The 23,620-nt window shown below is 28.4% G+C and overlaps 2 protein-coding genes across 2 annotated transcripts in view; both read left to right on the top strand.

Moving 5' to 3' along the window:
- Positions 1–2,535: 2,535 nt before the first annotated feature.
- The window catches only part of LOC111035358 (ankyrin repeat and death domain-containing protein 1A-like), an 86,918-nt gene continuing 65,833 nt past the window's right edge, over positions 2,536–23,620 (top strand). The window contains exons 1-2 of the mRNA XM_022316942.1: positions 2,536–2,864; positions 2,934–2,987. The gene's annotated coding sequence lies outside the window, so the exon portion shown is untranslated. The remainder of the gene's footprint in view (positions 2,865–2,933; positions 2,988–23,620) is intronic.
- LOC111035359 (THAP domain-containing protein 6-like) lies at positions 22,420–23,614 on the top strand. The gene is made up of 2 exons (XM_022316944.1): positions 22,420–23,156; positions 23,468–23,614. Exons 1-2 carry the CDS (start codon positions 22,907–22,909, stop codon positions 23,599–23,601), a joined length of 384 nt encoding a protein of 127 aa, XP_022172636.1. The 5' UTR covers positions 22,420–22,906; the 3' UTR covers positions 23,602–23,614.

Here is a 23,620-nt window from a genome sequence, read left to right as displayed (position 1 = left end):
AAACACAACAATCAAGTAATAATAATACATGCCAACCCGATTTTGAATATAAAATTGTAAATCCGACAACAACAAAAACAATTTTTTTTTTATTTAGCTTCTAGTAATAACTATTTGAGAAAAAACAATTTGAAATATTAAAACTGAATTTTTACGACTTCGTCTTTTCTTTTATTATTATATGTATAAAATATTATATTTTATTATAAAGCGACTAAAGAAAAAATACTCCCTAGACAAAACGCATGACGATACTAAAACGCACATACTAACCTATTAATATATTATTATAAGTGTATATGTACAATTTTAGATTCTGAGCTGAACGATGAATTTATTGATTTTAAAATAAAGTGTGTTTTTAGTTTTTTATTTTTGTGTCTGTAATCACTTTTGGGGGGGCAGTCAAATGCTTCGATTATTTTTTGTACAGCATCTTTTCTGGCAGAAAAGTGATCTAGTTGATACTTTGGGGGATCAAAAGGAAATAATTTCAACAATTTTCAAAAGCGTCAAGAAAAATATACAAATTAAGAAAAATAGAGATTTTTACGCAAAACCAGTTTTTAAAAAAATTGTTTTTGTTTTTTTTTGTGTGACTTAAAAAATAACTGTGGGTAGATGACATTTTTACTGAATGTTTATATTAGCTATTTCTATGCACCATAACATTTTCGAAATATAGTGACTATTTTTGAGCTATTTATAGACATAAAAAAGTCCAGTTTTTAATAGTTTTTTTTTTGGATTATTGTCGATACACCTTTTTCGTTCGATCAAAAACTTGAATGTATGTAATACAAGATTCCTCATAAAAAAAAGATTGAGCGTTGTTGAGTTAATTAAAAATTATCGTTTATAGTTAAGGATTGAAAATTTAATTCATGAGTCTACGATAGTACAATAGCCAAGTTTGGTAAATCTTTTACGGTCTAGCAGGTTGCCCTGAGGTACACCGAAGTTATTTACTAGTGTACTCCAATGAACTACATAGAGCCATAGCAGCCGCAGTTCGATGGTTGAATTCCCTGGACATACGAATTTAAAAGGAGAGCTTTACCCATCACATACCCATTTCTAGTTAACATACTACCTTTGTAATCTGTTATAATTTATTTACTGATTTTAAATATTTTTTATTTTATATTGTGTTATGTTGAATTGTAAATATTATATTATTTAAGCCATAAGAAATAATAATAGGTAATTAATCTTTCTTTTAATCTTATACATTTGGAGATGTATTTTTAAAATTAGTAGTCTCTCATACTATTGTAGTTATAAACAAGAATACAATTTTAAAGAAAAAAAACAAAATATACGAACAGACGATTAGTAGAAAAGTTTTAAAATATATTATGTAAGTATTTGTGGGTATACGAATACGGTAAGAAAAATGTGTGTTTTATTCATTCATAACGTATTGTCATGTAAAAAAAGAACTTTGGAGTTCGTCGGGAAGACCAAACTTGTATGTACTACCTATTCTTCGTTCTTCTGACGTATTTTTAAACGTAAGGAACAAAATTGACTAAGCAGACCACACGCTATAGGGACGTTTTTCACTGTTGTTTAAATAATAATGCAATTCCTAGTTAAACATAAACAAAAAACCCAACACCTGACTAAAATTTTTTTACGATTTCGACACGGTATTTGCGACAGCTACGCATTGGCTTTTTTGTAGCTAAAGCTAAAGGTTCAATTGTTTAACATAACACGAGACAAAATTTTATCTCAGTGTAGAGACATTTCTAGTAATATTTTACTAGCTTTATTTGTACTAGGTATATGTATATTTGTTGAAGGAAACTAGAAATAACTGTAAGACACAATATAATTGTTTCAAAAAGTGTAACCAAAATAATATTAGATTGAGAGTTTTTATAATAGGTATATTATAGGCCAGCTAAATTGATTATGTTATATTTATTTTTATTGGACTTACATTGTAGTATCGGATCTAAAGGTCATCGTGTGAAGTGTTAATATTTGCTTAAAATATACGTATTAAATTAGGGACATGTTTGTCCAGCTGCTTTGAGAGATCTAAAGACTTGATACCAAAGCGTCGGTCGCCGACGGGTGTTGAATGCCTGTTTTTAATATTGTTGTTTGTTACACCAAAAATCGAACAAGTTTTGAAAGAACTTTATTTTTCTTTAGAGTTTTCCGTGCGAGGTTACATTTGGCCACACGGTGCCGATCGCGTCGAACTGTGGAAAAAAACCGGACGTAAAACGCTCCGTTACACGCCTATACATCCCACGCGTGAAACCATTGCCTTCCGACGTCTCCAACCCCCAACGCCACCGCCGCCGCCAACCCCTCACCTATGCTATTTGCTACCACCACCACCACCCCTTCTCCCCACCAACCAACATTATCGTGGACGACTGTCTTCGTCGCTCTCCCGCCGTTTAATAGAGTTCGCTGATAGCATCGGCACCAGCGCACGAGACCTCCACCCACCACCATGGAGGGGGTGTGGGGGCACGCGAGTACACGGCGCACACCACCAGTGTGCCCGTGACGAATATCCGCCGCAGTCGTCACCGCCACCACCATCATACATGTCCGTCAATATCTCGGGTCATACAGTCCGCGAAATTTCGGTATAATTTCGTATAAGCGCTTGACCGGTGGACAAGAAACTGCATTATAATATATAACTATATGGACATTTTTTTTAAATATAAAAAAAAATCATAAACCACTTTTGAAGCTTCCGCTGCCCTCATACTCGAGAGCACATGCAACAATGATTGGAGCCCGCTGTCGACGTTAATAATATTATTGTTATTATAATATTTCCGACGTCAGTGTGTCCGCGTCAACTCACCCGGTGTCAGACACTCAAACGTGTTTGTATAAACTTAACCACCGAGTGCTGCACAAGATAATAATATTATTGTATACATAAAACCTCGCAGGACTCGCATCGTCATCAAGCTGTCGACGGACACCAGGATCGCCGCCCGACCTAAGTGAGTGATTTTGTATACACATTTTTTTTTTTTTTACACCATACGGAAACACGTGCGGCGGATCTCGTTTGATCGATTGTTCAAACGCACGGAAGTATGATGGCGTTGAACAAAGAAGACCGTTATAAACAATTTGTTTGTTGAAATAATGTACTTAAAACCATTTAGGTACATACGACAGAATATCATCGTTGTTGTTATTATTATTATTATTATTATTATTATTATTGTACGGACGGGACTTGTTGCCCCTCGTGTAAGCAGTCGTGCTGGCTGGTTTTTCAAACGGAATTAATCACTGCACTTTTATGGTAAACTAAAGTAAATGTAATTGATACGTGCACATCAATCACCCAGGCCATTGTTTTTTTTTTGTAGTCTGCAGGACGTATAAAAAAATAAAAGTATGGATGAGTTTTGTAATTTGTTACGACTAATTGATATATAAGCAAACAACGGAATTTGAATAGTGTTCGTAACAATAGATAATATTATAAATAATCGGATCAATGGTAAATAACAATAAGTTTTCATATTGGATATAATATACATTTTAAAATAATTTGTTCAACAATATCCAATAAAATAAAAATATAACCTAAAGAGTTTACATAGTTGAGTTAGTTTGTTGTACTCGCATTTTTTAATAGTTAGATTATCAATATATTATATTGTACTGTTGGTAAACAGAATTAGCACAAATCCACCTTAGAACATTTAAATAGTTAGGATGCAAAGAAAACTTCGTACCCACATGTGTTGTCTCCATCTTACTGGCGCAAAATATACAAACAAATGTGCGATCATAAATTCCACTTTTTTTATTGTTAGCTTAAATATTATTAGAGTGAATTTAACAAATTATCAAAATTAAACGTAAGAATATTATCTGGTTCCCTCATTGATTTTTACCGTGTTTTAATTTTTAAGTGAATTATGATGAATTTTATTAAGTATTTTTACTTTTAATTGTGATAATAAGACAATTCACTCAAATATTTAACCTTACAACATAAAATTGGAACCGCTGATCGTACATTTTGATATATTATGTGTTATAAAGACGGAGACAACACATGCGGGTACGACATCCTCGTAAGATATTTGACATGATAAAACTGATATTTTGATACAAAAATCAATAAGTATCATTCTTTTTAGTGTTTGGCTTTTAGTTATTATTAATAATCAAAAAATAAAAATTGATTTTCAGATTTAAAAAAAATATAGTATTGATAAAATTAGAGAACATATTTGTTTGGTATCCAAATTAAATATAAGTTTAAGAAACTTAATTTTTCTTAGTATTTTAAGTTAACGAGATACTAAACTGAAAAAAGATGATTACTTACACAATAACATTTATTCAATTTTTGAAAGAAAGAAATTATGCTAAATGCTTATTAGAATATTAAAATTAAATTTGCCTACGTGTATACATCTGCATTGTACAGTGTATACACGACTACATTATATTAAAAAGGAAACCCGAGATTAAAAAGGATATCTGAGTTACAAAAGATTATAAGAGAAGTAACATTGAAATTAAAGTGTACAGTTTATTTCAAAGCTGGAGTTAGGTAAAAATGTAATATTGTAAAATTCTAAAATATAAATTACTAAATAACATCGAATCATGTATGCTATTATTTTACCTATATGGTTTTTTCTCACGATAGTAATATTTTTGGAACTCTCAATGTAGTATAATACTATTAGCATAACCATAAACAAAAATATAAATATTATTTATGAATTTCGTTCAGAATGACGTCAATGAATGTGAATTAATTGAACAAATAATTTACATTCAGATATTTTGGAAGGAATTTGGAAAAAAAATATTTACCTAACGCTACAACTTGTGAAACCTTTATGAAAGATAACTTCCGAAAAAATTGACAGTGCCATTAATATTGAACACCTTTAAATTACCCGTTAAAAAATACACATGTAATATAGACAACAACACAAAATGTTGTAACATTTTAATAATGGACACTCTTAGAAGTGCATCATTCACTGTGAATGTTTAATGTGTATACTAACAAATTGGTAATAATTTTAAAATGTATTTCCTCTTTAGGTATATACTATCAGAACAAGGTTATACAAATTAATTTATCTTTTATGTTTTCATACGGTCAGTAAATATTATGCCTATATTAATGTCACATTTTATAAAGAAAAACAATCTAAATGAAATGTTGAAAACATCAGTTGTGAGTTGTCTAGTGGACGTACAACACAACACTAGCAACAACAGTACACATGGACATAATAATATATGTACAACGAACAATAACAAAAGGATAGCAGATTTGTTTTTACATTTTTTTTTTCTTTATCAATGTTGAACGGTTTCAAATTACTCACGGCTGCCCACTATATAGAGGTACATAAAAATATCCATAAATAAAATACCACAGTTGACAGATACGACACTATAACTACTTTGAAGTTTATATATAATCGACGATTAAAAGTGTAAACAGATGAATTTTAACAAAATAATTTTATTTCTGTGCACACTAATCACTTTTAAGTTTTAATCACTTTACTTATTAAAAATACGTATTATGTGAGCAAAAATCGTGTGCACATAAAATTTGAGATCTTTAGAAGTTTTTATGTATTTTACTAACCTATAATAATACTACTGTAGAGTATTAAGATCTTTTGGCCAGTTTTATAGATTAGTGAGAACAAAACTAAAGATATAATGATTAAAAATGTTTACAAGAGTGGTGCAAATTCATATCAGAAAATATCATCTGTTCTTTTGCTCCAGAAGTGACGCTAATATTAAATATTTATATTAATATGACATTTATAATAATTATAAATCATGTGATTCACCATGTAACTCACCCTTTTTATTTTTTCAATAGCGCAGTTTTAAAAATCTGATTTTCGGAAGTGTATAATAATAATAAACTTGAAGATCTCATCATTTTCAAATCGTTGAAATTGTTAGTATTACTAAAGGAAAACAGTTCTGTGGATAAAGAAACGTCTGTTTTTGAAATGAGAATCTTCCTCCCCCATCCATAAAATCTATAGAATTTAAATATATTATAGTCTTGAAGTATAGGTACTTAAAAATTCCAAAAATCAGAATTTGACTAAATTCATTATCAATGTCAAAATAGGGGCGAACAATGCTTGGTGAATCACCCTACAGTACACTACTTTTTTTAGTGATACATGTTATCATTTATACAAGCATATTCTATAACTAACAATTTTTAATTAAAACAATATATTACAAGGTAAAAAAAAGTAATAAGTTAGTGTTTCGATGATCAAAATATAAAAGAGTAAAGGATGAACATAAAGTCATAAAATACAATTGATCAAAAATATCATGTCAATATTTATAAGCGACTCGTTTGTATGCTTTTAAATATTTCTAAATTTATAACTAAATCGATTACAAATAATTTATCGTGATTGCACAGACAAAAAAAAATCAAAAATTTTTTAATATCAAAACTTTTTTTATTTTTTAAAATTACCTATGGTTTTCAAATTAATAATTATTATAAACCATATAATTCACAATTTGTATTATTAAAAATATTATTAGTTGTTGGTAACTGGTAAGATCATTTAAAGTTTGACTATAACATAATGATCGTACATTTCAACCAATTATATAATATTCCCTATTGTAATATTTTTGAAATTTGGATATAACACTCTATTTAATTATGACTATTCATTAGGATTAAAGTCAAAATTATCATTTTCTCCTCAATCTATAAGTTAAATCAATTGTAAACATAAAGTAAATAATGTTTGAGTATATCAGTTTTTGGCATTTTAAATGTATGATTCAATTTAGATATTGAATTGAATAGTTTAATTGGTCTTTAAAAAGATTTTATTTTAATCAAGATTAATTATGTTAAAAATTCATCGAGTAAATAAAAATAATCACAAATGGTTTTAAAAAAATTAAGTTAATGCAAATGAATTATTTAAGGTTATATCAATTCACATAATTTAAATGTATTATTTTATTTTTATTTTAAACTCAAATCAAAAGCTGTAAATGGATATAAAAATCTTTTGAGATTTTTTCTTCGAGTGTTAAGCATTTTTACAACTATGTAATACTAACATGTACGTAGTTTTTCATTACTTTATAACTTATATGAAAACGATTTATTTGTATGTATATACTAAAAACTTAAATGTACATTTTATGATACATATTACGTTGGCAGTGTTGTTTTGAAAAAAAAATAACAATATTTAGATTATTTTGTAACATTATAATAACTTTTTTTATAATAGGAGCCGGGCCGCTATAGCTTATGGTTTGTATTATTAAAAAGCACAAAACAATTTTATTATTTTGATTATTACCATTTATCATTTTGTAACACGGCGCTTTGTATAGGCAATTTAGCACAATATGTGCGTATTATTCCTGATTATCAAACACAATAATAATATTGAAAGATTAGATGAACCACAAAATGTAATATTAAATTCCTCAAGTTTTTTACTATGGAGTATTTTACTAGCATTAGTTGTATAGGTATAACAAGAATTTTTATGATTTGTCAATTTTTAGATTATTTTATACTAACCTGTCATAACAACTCATAACTCATAAGATTTTGAATAAACATAAAAACATGACGAAGAATGAAAATATTTTCTATTCATATTATGATCCATCCTAATATTATTATCATGTTATTTATTTTCTTAATTAATTAATTAATTTTCTTATTAAAATATACATTCGCTAGCAGTTGTCGTTGGGGGATTCTCAGATATTAATTTACATTGCCAATGTATTTTATATAACATATAGGCCAATCTTGTTTAACTTTGTTTTTCTTACATAAATAAAAATCACAATGCCAAACATTATATAAACCTAGGGGTAATAAAGTAGTTTTTCTTGTTAACTTGAAATTAATTAGTGGATTTCATATTATTAGCTTAGTTGCTACTAAGTTTTGTTATTTTTCCGATACTGATGTTAAATGGTACATAATTGACGAACCTGAAAAGTTGAATGAATTCAAAATCTAATATACATTACAACTTTTGAGTTTTTGTCTATTATAATATACTATTCGTATAGAAACATAACCTAACCTTGTATAGAAATTAATAAATATTTTGTTTATTCGATGAAAAGGATTAATTTATTGTTCACCAAAACCTATCAAGACATTTATATTATAATTTATAATAAATAAAAAAAAACATTTAAACATTTGATAATTATAGTTTATTAATTAATTTCTAAATAGATTAATAATGTGTGTTTCATGTTTTTGTTTCTAATATTAATATTCTATAGAAATGGGTTTTTAATTTCCGATTCAAAAGTTATATCGTTCAAAGTTGATATAGGTATTTTTATTTCGTTGAACATATAAACTTTAATACTTATGATATAAGTATTTACAGTATATACACATATTATATTACTTTACGTCTTTACGTAGCTTGTGCTTAAAAGTTTAAGTGTAGTTTTCAGTTGCTTTTAATGTCAATTAGTAACTTATGTTTTCATATTTTATTTTTTCAAATAAAAGTTATTTTAATCAATAAGAGATACTGCTCATCAAAATGTTTTTACTGCCTAATCAATATATTATGTCAATATAATTAGTTTAATTAATTAAGTCACTATATTTATATAAAGATATTTACTAGAATAATTTTTTTTCAAACATGAAAAGTAATAATAAATAACATATTATATTATATTCATTATTAATTATATATAACTGCATTCATTTTCTCAAAAAAATATTGAATTCTGTATCTATCCTAAAATTAAAATTGAAATATTTATGTATGAAAATAATTAAATTGAATTAAATCGCTAAAAAATATTTTGTCCTGAAAATATGTTCTATTTATTTAGTTTTATTATTTAATTATAAATAAAAATAAAATAATAACTATCAACTAGAATATATTTCCTGGATATCAGTGATTTAGTTTGTGATATTTGCTGAAATATTCACATAACTTGTATAGGTACTAATTTAATACAGTATCTTTTCTGTGACCATATGATGACTTATATGTCTTATACTTAATACATATTAATATTAAATTTATTTATAAAAATGTTGACAGTTTTATTGCACTAATTTAACTTTGAATCATACACAGAGCAAAGTTTGTCATAATGTCAAGAGATATCATTAATGGAGAATATTTAATTCACTTCTCAAAACATTATTGTGTTTCTGTTGTAAATAATTAATGTTTAAAATACTGTAGCTTACTAAAAGTTTATACAAACCTTCAATCTTAATTAGCAATCAAAAGATTCATTGGAAGTAATAAAAAAATAATTTAAAAACGTTGTTTCTCAGTATTTTTTTTTTTTTATACACATTTAATTAATCTAATCAATAATTTATTTTACTTCAAATGTCTTAATAGTTAATACAATATTTAAAAAACATGATTATCCAAATTTTTATTTCAGTAATAATTATTTTTGTCATAATGCTATATGAGTATGTTTTCATTTAGAAGAAATATTTTTGCTATAGGCCATTAAGTAGAACATACTATTTAACTATGTCTGAATTACAACATTATTATTTACATTGTTTGTAATAACTGTTAAATTTAGATTTCAATCGAATTAGTTTTTGTTGATGTTGCGTTAAATGTAATAATTAGTTTCAATTTATTGTTTTACAATATTAACTGTATGTAGATATCTAAATGTATTGCAAATATTTTCTTTTCGTAAAGCTTTGATGTTAATATTTTTTATTGTTAACAATACAATTCTCCATCATTACTATATATAATAATATGGACATACAACTAGGTATAGATAGTTTATTTCATACATTGGTTTTTCTTTTTTTCTTAGTTCTAAGACACTTGAATAATACTGTCATAATGTAGTGACATATTTTTCACCGACGGAACATTGCGATTTGTTGATAACTGAGCCAAGGATAGAAAGAGAAGCTGAAATGCTTCATAAGAAACTTGAGCACGTACCGAAAAGTTATTATAAGCCCCAACGGACGTAGAATGATATTTACTCAAGTTTCCCCAAAGAAAAACTTTGCAGTTAACCAAAAACAAAAAAAAAACCGTTTCAACGAATTTATCATTGACAATAAACATTTATTTTTTTCAAAAATAAATAACAAGTTAAATATCACCTGGAAGGCGCTGGACAATAACCTTTATATATATTTGTTTTTAAAATATTTATCCCTCCATTTTATTTTACAGGTGTATGGATAAACACAATGTCTGTCTTATAAACTATAAACTATAGTTAAATATTAACTTATTAACAATAAAAAAAAAAAACCGCATCTTATATTCCAATGTAATTATTAAGTAATTCTACCTACTTTGTGGGTATTATTTTTCCTCAATATTCTAAGAATTGATAAGCCAGGGAAATATTTTATTACAATACAAGTTTTTAGTTTTGAGAGGACGTCTCACCCGCGTGTGTTTTGTAACACAATAAATTAACATTTAGCAGATGTAATTTAATTTATGATGGTTCTGCAAGAGTGAATTAACCCTTATAAACTATATAAATAAATAAAAATAAAATAATAAATCTAACTCTATTAAGCAGACATTTAGTTTGTTCAGATAAGGGTATTTTTTTAATGTATTTTTTTGTAAACAATTTTTTATCAATACTTAGATTTAAATAGTAATATTTTGCTTATTTATGGTTTTCATTTTTAGAATGTGGCTTAAAAATCATACCTTCAAAGTATGATATTATTTTATGTTTACATCGGATATGGTTTTTTTAGTAGGATGCTACACTTACATATGTTATGTTGTTACTGTTTTCCAAACCTACTTTTCCATATCTACAACATATCAAATTTGAGTTCCTATTAGAACCAATTTTGTGTTGATAGCGTCAATACTATAGAGAATTGACGTATTATCGATTTAAAGGTAAAAAATATATTATCTAGGGCATCATGTAGGTTTTATTGATGTTTATTTTTTTATGTGAGTTGTTAGCATTTTGATATTCTAATATTTTACAATGAACGCAAATTGCCTATGTTGTATTTTTGTAAGACCGAAAAAATACACTTAGGGTGGCGCTTGGAATCCACCTAAGAATTTAGAAAATATAAAACATATTCAAAATATATTACAATGACATTTAATATTTATTATATTTATGCATGATGAAGACTATAATCGTATTTAGGTACAAATGTACAATAGAGTTTTCTTAAGGTAATGAAATATTCATTTGAATATAATATGTTTAGTAATATAAAACGTAATATTCAATGATTTTTAGAATTATTTCATATAAAGAAATCCAATCTTAGAAATATTAACCAATAATATGTTTGTTTCATTAAACGTTTTAGTGCTCTCATTCATTAATCGTATATCATATTAAATTATTTATTTAAAGCTGGGAAAAGTCAAGTAGTATCTATTATAAGGAGTGTGTAATGTGTACTGAAGTGTTGGACATACATATAGCATATTATATTTTGTTATGGATTATTTTATATTAGTTTTAACTGTTTCAAGACATTGGTGAGTCATTCGGGTTCAAAAAACGAATGTAGACTAATACACAATTGGTGTGTTAACGAAGCGTCTTTAAATTGTCAACGTTAATAAAGAAATATTTATTAAATAACATACTAAATTATATTTTTAGACTTGATAAAATATAATAAATAGAAACTGTGCAAGATAAAAAAAAATATAGATGTCAATACTTGTTTTTGTAAAATACAACTACATTGTTTTATTAACATTTTATTTTAAAAATTAAACTACTAAATAATACAAAAAGTTTCTGATTGAAAATTCCAAAAATGACCTTTTTGAAGTACTATTATAGATACATATACCTACTATATATGTGTCTAATCTCCAGTCTATCGAGGGTAAATTTTCAAAACTTTTTGAACATTCCTTCTATAAGAAGAGTACATTCACAACTACAAATCACATATTATTATGAATACTAGTAGATGCCTAGAAGATTCGCTTAGACATAAAGACTAAAATGAAGAAAGCCCTATCTCAAACGTAGATGTAAGTTCATAATCTTTGAATATAATTATTTATTTATATATATAATATATTACATATACTAAATATATTATTCAACATACTGATTTTATCTTTAACTTATTATTTCATTCAATTTAGTTACATATATAAAAATTTTTTTTACTTTATTCATGTATTTTTTGTAGCGCATTCATTGTATAATAACTAAATAATTTTATAAAAATCATATCAATTATGATAAATCAAAAACAAAATTATATTCATATTTTATTGATTGCCTTTTAATTTTAATTTACCACGATCATTATACGATTTTATTTTGTATTAAAAAGTGTTATACAATTATAAAATATAAACCACATGTTCTAGATAAATCAGGCAGTAAGATTTTAATCAAAAATAAGTGAAATTAAGCTGCAGCTTAATTCATATAACACACAGATGTGTGATTAGGTCCTTAGAATATTATGTACGTAGTATCCTGCAGTCCGAATTATCCAGTTTGGCAGATTAAACAGCGACTTATGTATATTAATGAAATAAATATTTGTTATTATTAGTTATACGACGACGAAAATACAAACAAGTAGATTATCTCTGAAAAGTTGATATCTGAATGCAATTTATTTAAATTGAACTTTATAAAGATTTTCTTCTTCATATTATTATTTTTTTTTTTATTATTAGGGGGCCCGCGAAAACATAGGTCATTGGGTGTGGGGTGGTACGGTAGGGAGTTTTTTGTATAGGTTTAGTAGGTTATTATATTGGTAGGATTGTAACACGTGTTTGTGTATGTGTTGCTAAGAACCGGTTGGTCACCCATCCGGTAGCTAGCAACGTCGGCCCATACGTACACTCCGAGCGTTTCCACAGATTGAGCGTACGACCACGCTTTCGTATTATTTTATTTTCTTAAAACTTTATTTTTGGAACTTTTAATTTATGCTAACAATAGTTTATTTAATAAATTACTCTCACGAAAAATACGTTTGAAAAAAGGAAATGACAAATTAATTTCACACAAACAACGAAGACCCCAAAATCGTCGATCCTTTTGCATATTATAATGAAACTAGAGAAAAACAATGAAATCAACGAATCGAGGTTGGTTAGTTTTTAACTCCCAAAAATTGACCCGTCCAATTGCAATTGTAGATTTGTCAGACGGAAGAAACTGTTGGATATATTCATATATAATATTATTTCATATTTATTCGTATAAAATGGAAATATTCGAAACGAATTGTTACGCTTTCAAAGTTTCGATATAGGTAGGTACCGATCAAGTCCAGATCAACAACGAGAATGTTCATTTTTCGCCGACAAATCTGTCTTTTTTAGGCTACTGTATTCTTATTTTGTTTTTTTTTTTTTTTTATGAACTAAATTGGATTTGAGACTTTTCTTCATATTATTATTATACTCTAAAGCTTCACAAATGTATATATATATATATATAATATGTTATAGTTTGAACGATCAAAATTCTCGATCGTATATTCTTATGCTTTATTATCCTCGTACATCGAACGCTGAATTCGTTTCTATTTCTCTATTTCATAGCCCATATAGGTATAACTGTATGAGTTCATACGCTCTGTTCGTAGAAATAATACACATGATGTTAATATTACGTTCAACTACACACACGGGCATACTTATTTTTGCTTCACGTTGTCTAGTCAAGAATATAAATACATTGCAATGACTATAGACTCGTAAAAAATAATTTTTTTCTCGTATTCCGAGTACCTACCTAAATTATAGTATATAAAATACATGAAAAATGTTATTCGGAAAACGTATTCGACCCATTTGAGTACTTTACAACGAGTAATACGCATCCTGAATTATATTATTCAAACAAACGCATAAAACCGATTAAAATAATATTTCACCATACATTTTAAAAACTGTCATCGGAAAGTGATCGTTTTATAAAGTTTCAAAACAAAAAGTAAAACACGGTTAATAAAAATAAAAAGTTAATACCTACATGTATTAAGAAAAATGTATCAGTACACTAATATTTAGTTTATCATCATTTTTGTAAAATTTGTTTCAACTTTCTTCTTTATTTTCTAGGAATAGTCTATCTTCTTACAAACTAATAAAAATTGTATTGAATTCAAGAAACGCACTCTCCACACATAATATTATGAACAAAATGTAAAGCTTAAATCATGATGTATTGTAGGTAATCAAGGTAGCATTCAAACACACATTATTCGCAGTAAAATCAATGCAGCAGTCTAACCAAATATATATATTTGTGTTTTAATGTCACCTGTGCTGGTTGGCCCATTTTATATATCCATCAAATAAATATAATTTTCAGTAGAATTATAGACTTTTCTCGGGTATAATTTTAAAAAGAAAAAGTCATGGCAATAACAATAAATCAATCTATCAATGAATCGATCTGTGGTCTTGACCAAAATTAAAATTTCAGCTTGGTGAGTCACGTGTACGTGACGTAATAATAACGCGAACGTCACTTGCACACGGTGGTGTCCAATATCGCGTGGCTAATCGATATTTTTATTATTAGAATAATATCGTCAGCGGCTCGGAAAACCCGTTCGCGTTCTAAGGACAATGTCGTTTTCACATGTCATAATAGAATAAACACGTCTTTTTTTTTGGGGTAAAGCTCCGGTTCTAATAACACATCAGATTATGCGAAACTTGCTGGAGTCGATATACTTTGGCGCGTGTCGCCCTAGGAAAACCATATCGCTGACCATCAGCTTGATTCGAAAGTTCAGATGCAGTGCGATATGATTGTCTACGATAAATTTTATTTATCGATGAAATCTATGGCGCTTCGACCTTAGTTAGACGACGCCAAACGAACGCGTGAGATTTATGGTGACTAAAATTACGTATAATACTACTACTGCTGTTGGAGCGACGGGAAAACGATGAGAAAATCGGTGGTATGTTTATAGATCGAAATTAAAATTTCTGTTTGGTGCCGACTTTATACCTAGTATAATAATATACTCACGTGTACGTGACGTAATAATAACGCGAACGTCACTCGCACACGATGATGTCCAATATCTTGTAGGTATTCGCTTATAAATAACAACGTATAGAGATTCCCAAACTATGGGTCATGACCAGTATTGGGATTATCTAGATAATTTTATCTAAATAAATAACAATTTATCTTTATCTCATCTAGATAAATATAAATAAACTGTTGACATTTTTTAAATGAAAGTTTTACTATTATTTCCACCTTGAAAATAAGACTTGATTTGTAGTAGATAGTCGCTAGCTGTAATATATCATTCTATTCTTATATTATACAACACTAATTATTATTAATACCTATTTTATATTTATTTTTCATCCAGATCTCTCTGCTCAATTATAAGGGTACTGAATTCTGTAGTTGTGTTGGTTATGAAAATAGTACAGTTAAACATCAATAGTGAAAAATTATATATTTTCATATTTTACAATTTATCTCTATCTTTATGTGGATAAAATATTTATTCTGCTAAAAATTAAGTCACCTATTCCCAACACTGGTCATGACTCAAAAGAGGGTCGCAGTTATATAGTTAGTGGGCTAAAGAAAGTTTTGAAATATTTGTATATAATTTTTTCTAGTATAAAACATTTTATATTTGATAACTATAAAATCAAATTGTTATACCATGTATATATATGCACCTATATGATACAATATTCTCCGTATAACTATATAATTGTACATCTACTATTTTGTTTATAAACTATAAATGCAGTTTGGTTCCCATGTGATTATTGAATTGTTTTATCATTATCCGCTGTGGTTACGACTTTACGAGTACCTATACCAGTGACGTATGACAACTGCAACGCTGCCTTACAAACAATTATCGTTAATATATAGTGATCAACAATGAAACAAAAAAAGTGGGTCATTAGTATATGTTGTAGGGCACCAATATTTAAAAACTTTTCAAATTGAGTTGTACCATAAAAAGTTTGAGAATCTTAGAGGAGTACCACATACCATAGTAATAATATTATCAGTGACCCCAGAAACACGTTTGCTTACTTTACAGTGATGTAGCTAGGTTAAAAAGGGCTCCGGGACAGTTAACGAACTAGGCCATTTTACTAATATTAGTAAGTCTAACTAATATTTGATGGACGACGACCAGTAGCTTTAAATAATAATATCTACCCCGGATACCACTCGTTTTTATATGAAACACAAATATGTGTTTTTGGTGTGTGTGTGGCCGACCGACGACCGTGAAAAATAATTACAAATCATGCTGGTTGTTAGCAAGCAAATATTATTTTTATAAAAGTAGAAGATATACTATTGCTTTTCACATGTGAATACTAAATATATGAAATAATACATATTTAAATGATGAATAAATATACACAATTAAAATTAATAAATTATTTACGTGTGCATAGTAACATTAGACTAGCTGATCGCTGATGCTTCTTTTGTGCATGTCGTCTGAGGAAAACCATATCGTAGGCCATTAGCTCGATTCGAAAAGTTCGGAAGCGTATAAGAACATGTGGTGCGCTATTTTTGTTTGTGATAAACTGATAAATAATTATAGTAATCAACGAAAATCTATGACGCTTCGATCTTTAAGATGACGTCAAACGATCTCGTGAGATTTATTATAGTAGCCACAGGGTCAATATTGCAATAAATATATTTAAATATAATATTACTGCTGTATGGTGGATAAAATGGTCTCATAGTTGCAAGGAGACAATGAGACATGACCATACTGGTTGGACATCAAACGAAAATAGTTGGAAAATGATTAGGACCAAAAGGAGTTCTTGCTGTGGATACTACTTGTGTGCAGTCACTGCTATGTATACCTACGACGTATATTGTTCGAAAATATAAATTGGAGGACTATTACTCGGAGTGAAGATAAAAACCCGTTTAAACTCTGCACGTGTACGTGTGTGGGTGTGTCCATTATTGCGTAGAATGTCCTATACATACGAACACGTAAAGTGTACACAATGATTATTATATAAGATGTATAGGTATAGAATATTACAAACGCGTGTTCAACTCTACTATTGTTCACGGAGTAGTTTAAGATTTGTGCCCAAACAGTTTAGAAATTTTTTCTCTTTTTTTTTGCACTTGTGTGCCAGCCGGGACCACACTCGACTTGAGCCACCGGAAACACGGTATACTGCAGCGCTTCCTATATGTACGAAAGTGATGTATTTACGTGGCAACGATATACCTGCACTTAGCAAAGTAATAATTTTAAGTTATTTTTTTTTTTAAACTTTAAAACTCTGAAACTTTTTGAAATATTCTATACTTTCTGTCAAATGAAAAAAAAATGTACTTGCCGATCTCACAGACGGGGTAAAACGCTCACGGTATTAAATTCGAATATTCGCTACAGTATAAAAGGTATGTATTTTATAACCATTGTGTGAATTTCCACCGAATTCATCCTAAAAATCTTTGAGTAACTTATTTATTTAATATTCACCAATAATTCACAGTGTATAACCATTTGTGCGTTATTAATATTTAATCAATTACTGATCATCATGTGCGATGATTTTGGCGTTTTCGCAAAATACATAATTAGTCGTAATCATAACACCGTCACCGGAACTTAGGTCTGTCTTACCGGCTACACAATTTTAAATTTAAAATAATAATACAATAATGTGAATATAAAATATGAATCCTTATTCACTGACTTGTTACCTAATTAAATAATATTATATATTATAATTTATATTTGGAATGTAATAAAGCTGATAACATGCCATAAAAAAGCAGAAATATAGTATACACAACTTAGGAATGGCACTCCAATGGGTTTGTGTTAAATAATTTTGGGCTTGAAACTCAATTTTTAAATATTGTTGTATAGAGCTACTCTACTTAATAATTTCCAATTCGAGGACTGTTTAAAGGTATTATGGCTTGATTGTCTCGTTGAAGTAGCCGTCTTCCTATAATTTGTCTATGAATAGTAGAGTTAATTTATCTAAATGGTTTACGATATAATTGGAGTTTAATTAGAGGATGCGAAGATAATTAAAAGTGAGTGAATGTGTATTATAATTTATTTTTTTCTACGATTTGTATGATCACCGTATGTGGAGATGGAAATCAAAGGTGTGATAATTGATTTGAATTGTGTGGAAGCTTCTATAATTGGCTAGGTCCTGTGTGGTATCCCTCACATAAAGTATAAGTATCAAGAGTATATTTTGATTTTGTGCAAGAAATTGATAGTTAGTTTTCTCAACATTTTACTCGTCTTGGAAAGTATAATACAATCAAATAAAACATTTTTCAAGTTTATATGAAATACCTATTCAAACTATGAATAATGCAAATTGTTAAGTATAATATTATTAGTGGTCGTGTTGTAAAATACCTGAATTGATTTTTGGAAAGTTTTGTTTCAAATTTTCAATTTTTTGTGCAAATTACATATACTCCTACATGACAACTAATTAATGTTTAGCACTTAGATATATTATATAAAATCTGTATAAATGTTACACATTATACATTTTTATTTTACAATTTGATTCCTGAATAATAATTGTATTCTGCATGAATTGAGGTTCCCTAGTGAGTATTTATTTGATACTAGTCGCAATTAATTTCACCTGCTATGGTCAAATTTTATATCATACTAGCTGATCCCGTGCACTTTTGTTGCCCATTAAAAATGCCAACTCCATATGTTTTATTATAATTTTAACCGTGGACACGCCAATGAGTGGCTATAAGTTCCACTCGGCAACCTTGATAAGCAATATGTGAAAATTCGATTTGATGCATGCTTAGATTAACCAAAAACAACGAATAAACAAAAAAAAATAATTATTTCTACAAATTATTTGTAACAGGCAAATCATACCCCCGGATATTCTACCCCCCAGGGGTATAATTGTCCTAGATTAATAGTACCCCCCGTACAAATATCCTAGAATCATAATACCTCCCCCCGGTATGATATTTTGGGAGGTATTAATATCCTAGGATTATCATACTGGGGGTATAAAATTCCTAGAATATTCGTATCCCCTGGTGAGAAATTTTGGGAGATTTAAATATCCTAGGAATATTATACCGGGGTTGTACATTTCCTAGGTTTTGCATACCATGGAGGTGTAATTATCCTAGGATATTTGTACCCCCGGTATAAAATTTTGGAGGGTATGAATATCCTAGAAAAATTGTACCGGGGGCGTACTATTAACTTAGAAAAATCATACCCCCGGGCGTTATGAATATTCTAGGGTATTGTATTCCTATCACACCGGCTCCACTTGTGAATCTAAATCATCCAGGGAACCACTCAACACACACAAAATATTTCATCAAAAATTGGTCCAACTATTTAGGCAGGCATAAAGGACATACATACAAACAGACAAACTTTCATTTTTACATGCATATTGATTGTTTTTAATTAATTAATTTGCTTTGTTTGTCTTTAGCCCTTCGACTTTATCAAATCAATCATTGATTAACTATCGATCGGGCTATTCGATACCTTTTAAGTTGCTAACGTACACTGAAACCAAAAACTAAACCAAATATTTTTTATAATTAAAATCTTACTTTTGATGTGTTGAAATAGTTCAAATTTTCGTTGTTTCACTGATTTTATGCGGAATGGTCGTATAAATTAATTCTATAAAAACATCGGCCAACTCTGTAGACGTGGAGAGGTTATTTTAAGTTTACAAAAACATACTGTCAAATCGTCGAAGGTTTTTCAAATTTGAATATAAATCCAAAATCATTGTCATACAATGTAATTTTGATATTTAAATGATTTAACCTATAGGTAACATGTTTATACAATTTATACATTTATATTTATAGTATTTTATTTTCCATTATGTATTTTGCAATAAATTTGTTTTAAACTCATTTACTAAACAAAAATTATTCTGAATAGTGAATTACTATTATCCAGTGTAATTGTTTAAAATATATATAATATTTAGTTCTAATTTTATAGAGTTTATAATTTATTTTGAATTAAAATTAATATCTTTTTTTGCATATATTTGTTGAAAAATAGGTATATTTGATATATTATTTAAAGGCATATACTTGCATATTTTGACATTTTTAATAGCATATTATTTTAGTGAAATTTTGGTCATTTACATCTGAGCTCTATCCATAATGTATCTTAAACATTTTGGCTGTAACAAATACACATTTTAACCAACTTAACTATTCATTATGAATAATATACGACTAATACATGTAACTGAAATTTATTATTATTATTAGGTACGAAGTAGAACTTTTGACTGAATATTACTTTTACATTAAACATTATGAGATTTCTTGACGTGTAACGCATCATGTTAAGCCATCAGTCTTCTGAACGATAAGTTACTCATAAAAGAAAGTTAACACTCACTAGATCTCAGTTTCTATTCGGCATCATAATGACAAACATTTATTTTCAAAATTCATAAAAATAACTATAGCTCGCACATTATATTATGATGTACGTACCATTTTTGTGATTGGTTGTGAAAATTGATATTGAATACGTAACGTAAAAACATGGCTGCACCGATTCACAACAGTATTATTTTTATAATCACGCAAAATATTGTTTTCATATCGTTGTTAAAAAATTATTAAATAAATATATTAAATATATATATTTTATTTTATTAACTATATTTCATTGAATTATTGTCAGTGCCATATTGTAGGTTGGGTTGAAGCGACGGGTGTACCATACAGCCTCACTTGGTTTTTTTTCTCTGAAGTTTAATATATACTTCTGTAAAATATTATGATGATCAAACTATTGTAAAATTAGCATTAAATAAATTATTATAAGTTTATACTATATTTTTAGCGCTCTTTAGTAAAAACGGTGTAATTAGTTATTACTACTAAACATAGATTTTTTTGATAAATAGATTGTGCACGTTGTCGGTCCTGCACCGCCGAGTCTAACGTGTCCTTTAGGGAATAATAATGTACTGCATAGGGTGATTCGATACTGTGACTATAAAAATTACAATAATTTTATTTGATAATAATATATTGCCACAGGTTGACCGATCGATTCCACGCTCGCAGTAAAACGGAAAATGTAAAATAGGAAAATTAATTTAATAAACCGACATGACACGGTTATACCCGAGACTGTAAAACTAAATCTCGTTAATGAAAGACAAAGGGTTTGTACCCCGAGCCCAGGCATCATAACTGAATCGTATGTGCGTATAACTTCCATCGAAAGCTTGTGTGAACTTGTTTTACGACATTTTACGAAGCCGTTCGACGTTCCCATTAAAACGCGTCGTATACAACAATACAGCGTGTGCAATACGGTTGGCGCCCCCACGCTATAAATATTGGAACCATATTATATTAAATACCCATCCGAAGAACTTATAAAAATGAGAAATTATACCTACAAGTGAATAGGTGACTATGTGCGTTTTAAATAATTTATATTAATAATGTATATTATAGATATGAATACGGAAACTTTAGGAAATAAGGCATTTAATATTAAAAAAACAATAATATTATATTATATATAAATTATAATTTAATAGAAACATATAGTATAGTCGGATACACAAACAGTATAACATTATTTCCGGCTTCAAGTCAAAGTGCATCTATATGACGATTGCTGCTGAAACGTAGACGGTTAGATTTTGAACGAATTTTTCGCGTCGGAACTTGTCATTTCAACACACGTGCCAATTTCGATGTGTGTATTTGTTAGAATATTTTCCGAAAATACCTTCGAACCGTTATCATTGCAATCGCTATTGTTGTTCGACGCTTTTTTTACGGCTAGTAGAATCGTTGTCAAACTTAATATATAAGGTAATTTTTTCGTATTTTAGATTCCGAGCGGAACCATGAATGTATTGATTTCACAATGATATTATACGTGTTTGTATTATTTTTGTGTCTGACATCATCTTTGAAGCAGAGAAAAAATGCTTCGATTAACAATGTTCAGGGCAATTTCTTGTAGAAAATTGTTTCTATTATACGAGATTTCGATAAAAATATCGAAAACTGCACACAAAGAAATATTAATTATGACTTATGAGTACTTGAAACTTTTACTTACCTATGCTGTTATATTTTATGTTGATAATGTCATTTCCAGATTAATTTTAAACAATTAAATATTTATACAACTAACCTATCAACACCGTTTTAAGGTAAGTCATTATTGACTCAAAATTTAATAACAATAATAATGATATAAATATAATATAATATTATTAAAATAAATAATATCAATAATATAACAAATGCAATGTTTTCGGTAAAAATTAATATTCATCCTACCATATTAGGTAGTAGGTACCAATTGTAAGATAACTGAAAATAGCTATAAAAAAAGTAGCAATACACAATATTTATCATAAAATACACTTAGTATTAAAGGTTGACATGCTGTCTTCGCTCAGGATCGTTTTTATTATGAAATGATTTATCAATAAATTCAAATTCAATACATACACTACAGTGTCTTACTCAATGACGAGGTACACTTGACGTCTTGACCAGGCCTAGTCAACTTATAGCTGTGAATTCGATGACTTTGATATTAGTTCAGAAGAGAAACAATCGCTACGCTAGGGTCGTATCTCATGGAACAACTGACTAAAATTTAGCATTTATGTTCGTTTACTCCATGACAGAAGAATTTTATAACCTCATAAAAGTGAAATATCAAAACATCGCATTTTGCTCCACCGCGTTCTCGAGTTTTGACTTCTCTTGCGATTTTCACGTTTTTACCAAGTTTTACCAAATTTCTTTGCATTTTCAATATTATATTTTGTTGTTACATAATTTTTGAATTATGCCATCCAACAAATGCTGTGTGTTGGGCTGTGAAAGTGGTAATTCGGTTAAAAAACATGTTTTTCCTACGGAAGACAATGACTTTGCCACTTGGGTTTCAAGAACTGGAAACGTAAAATTGGAGGCTCTTTCCAAGTCGGATGTGAGGAAAACATACTTGATATGTACCAAACATTTCAATAGTTCCAACTACAGTTGTGGAACTTTTCGACTGAAGAAGGGTTCATTGCCTACCGTTTCATTACCATGTATGTATTATTATGTTTACTTGGTTATTTTATTACACGAACAGCGAATACGCTGAACGCCAGTCGTCTGTTTTGACCTTAAATAATAGTTGCGTTAATAAAACTTGTTACCTACATTATAAGTGTGTATTACTATCATAATGGTATTAAATATTTAGAAATAACTAAATATGAGATTGGTATACTAGGATATTTGATACCACTTATGATTTTTGTATAATTGTTTAACTTACTGTTATAAAGTATACTTCGTGTACTAAATATACTTATATTTATTGAATTTTTAATAATTTAACCTGGTTTATTTCTAGCTATAAATTCACCCAAGACTCCATTAGATGGCCCTGAACATCCATTTTTAAATGAGTCAATTGAATTTGTGGATGTTAGTAGTTCGTCACCATTGGATTTACCTATTAACGATTCACCATTAGGTAAGAATTAATATACAGGGTTAACTTAAC

This window comes from Myzus persicae, unplaced genomic scaffold, assembly GCF_001856785.1.
Source record: "Myzus persicae strain clone G006 unplaced genomic scaffold, MPER_G0061.0, whole genome shotgun sequence".
NCBI classification, from domain to species: Eukaryota; Metazoa; Arthropoda; class Insecta; order Hemiptera; family Aphididae; genus Myzus; species Myzus persicae.
The sequence above is the reverse complement of the archived record's forward strand: the minus strand, read 5'-3'. Positions and strand labels throughout refer to the sequence as shown.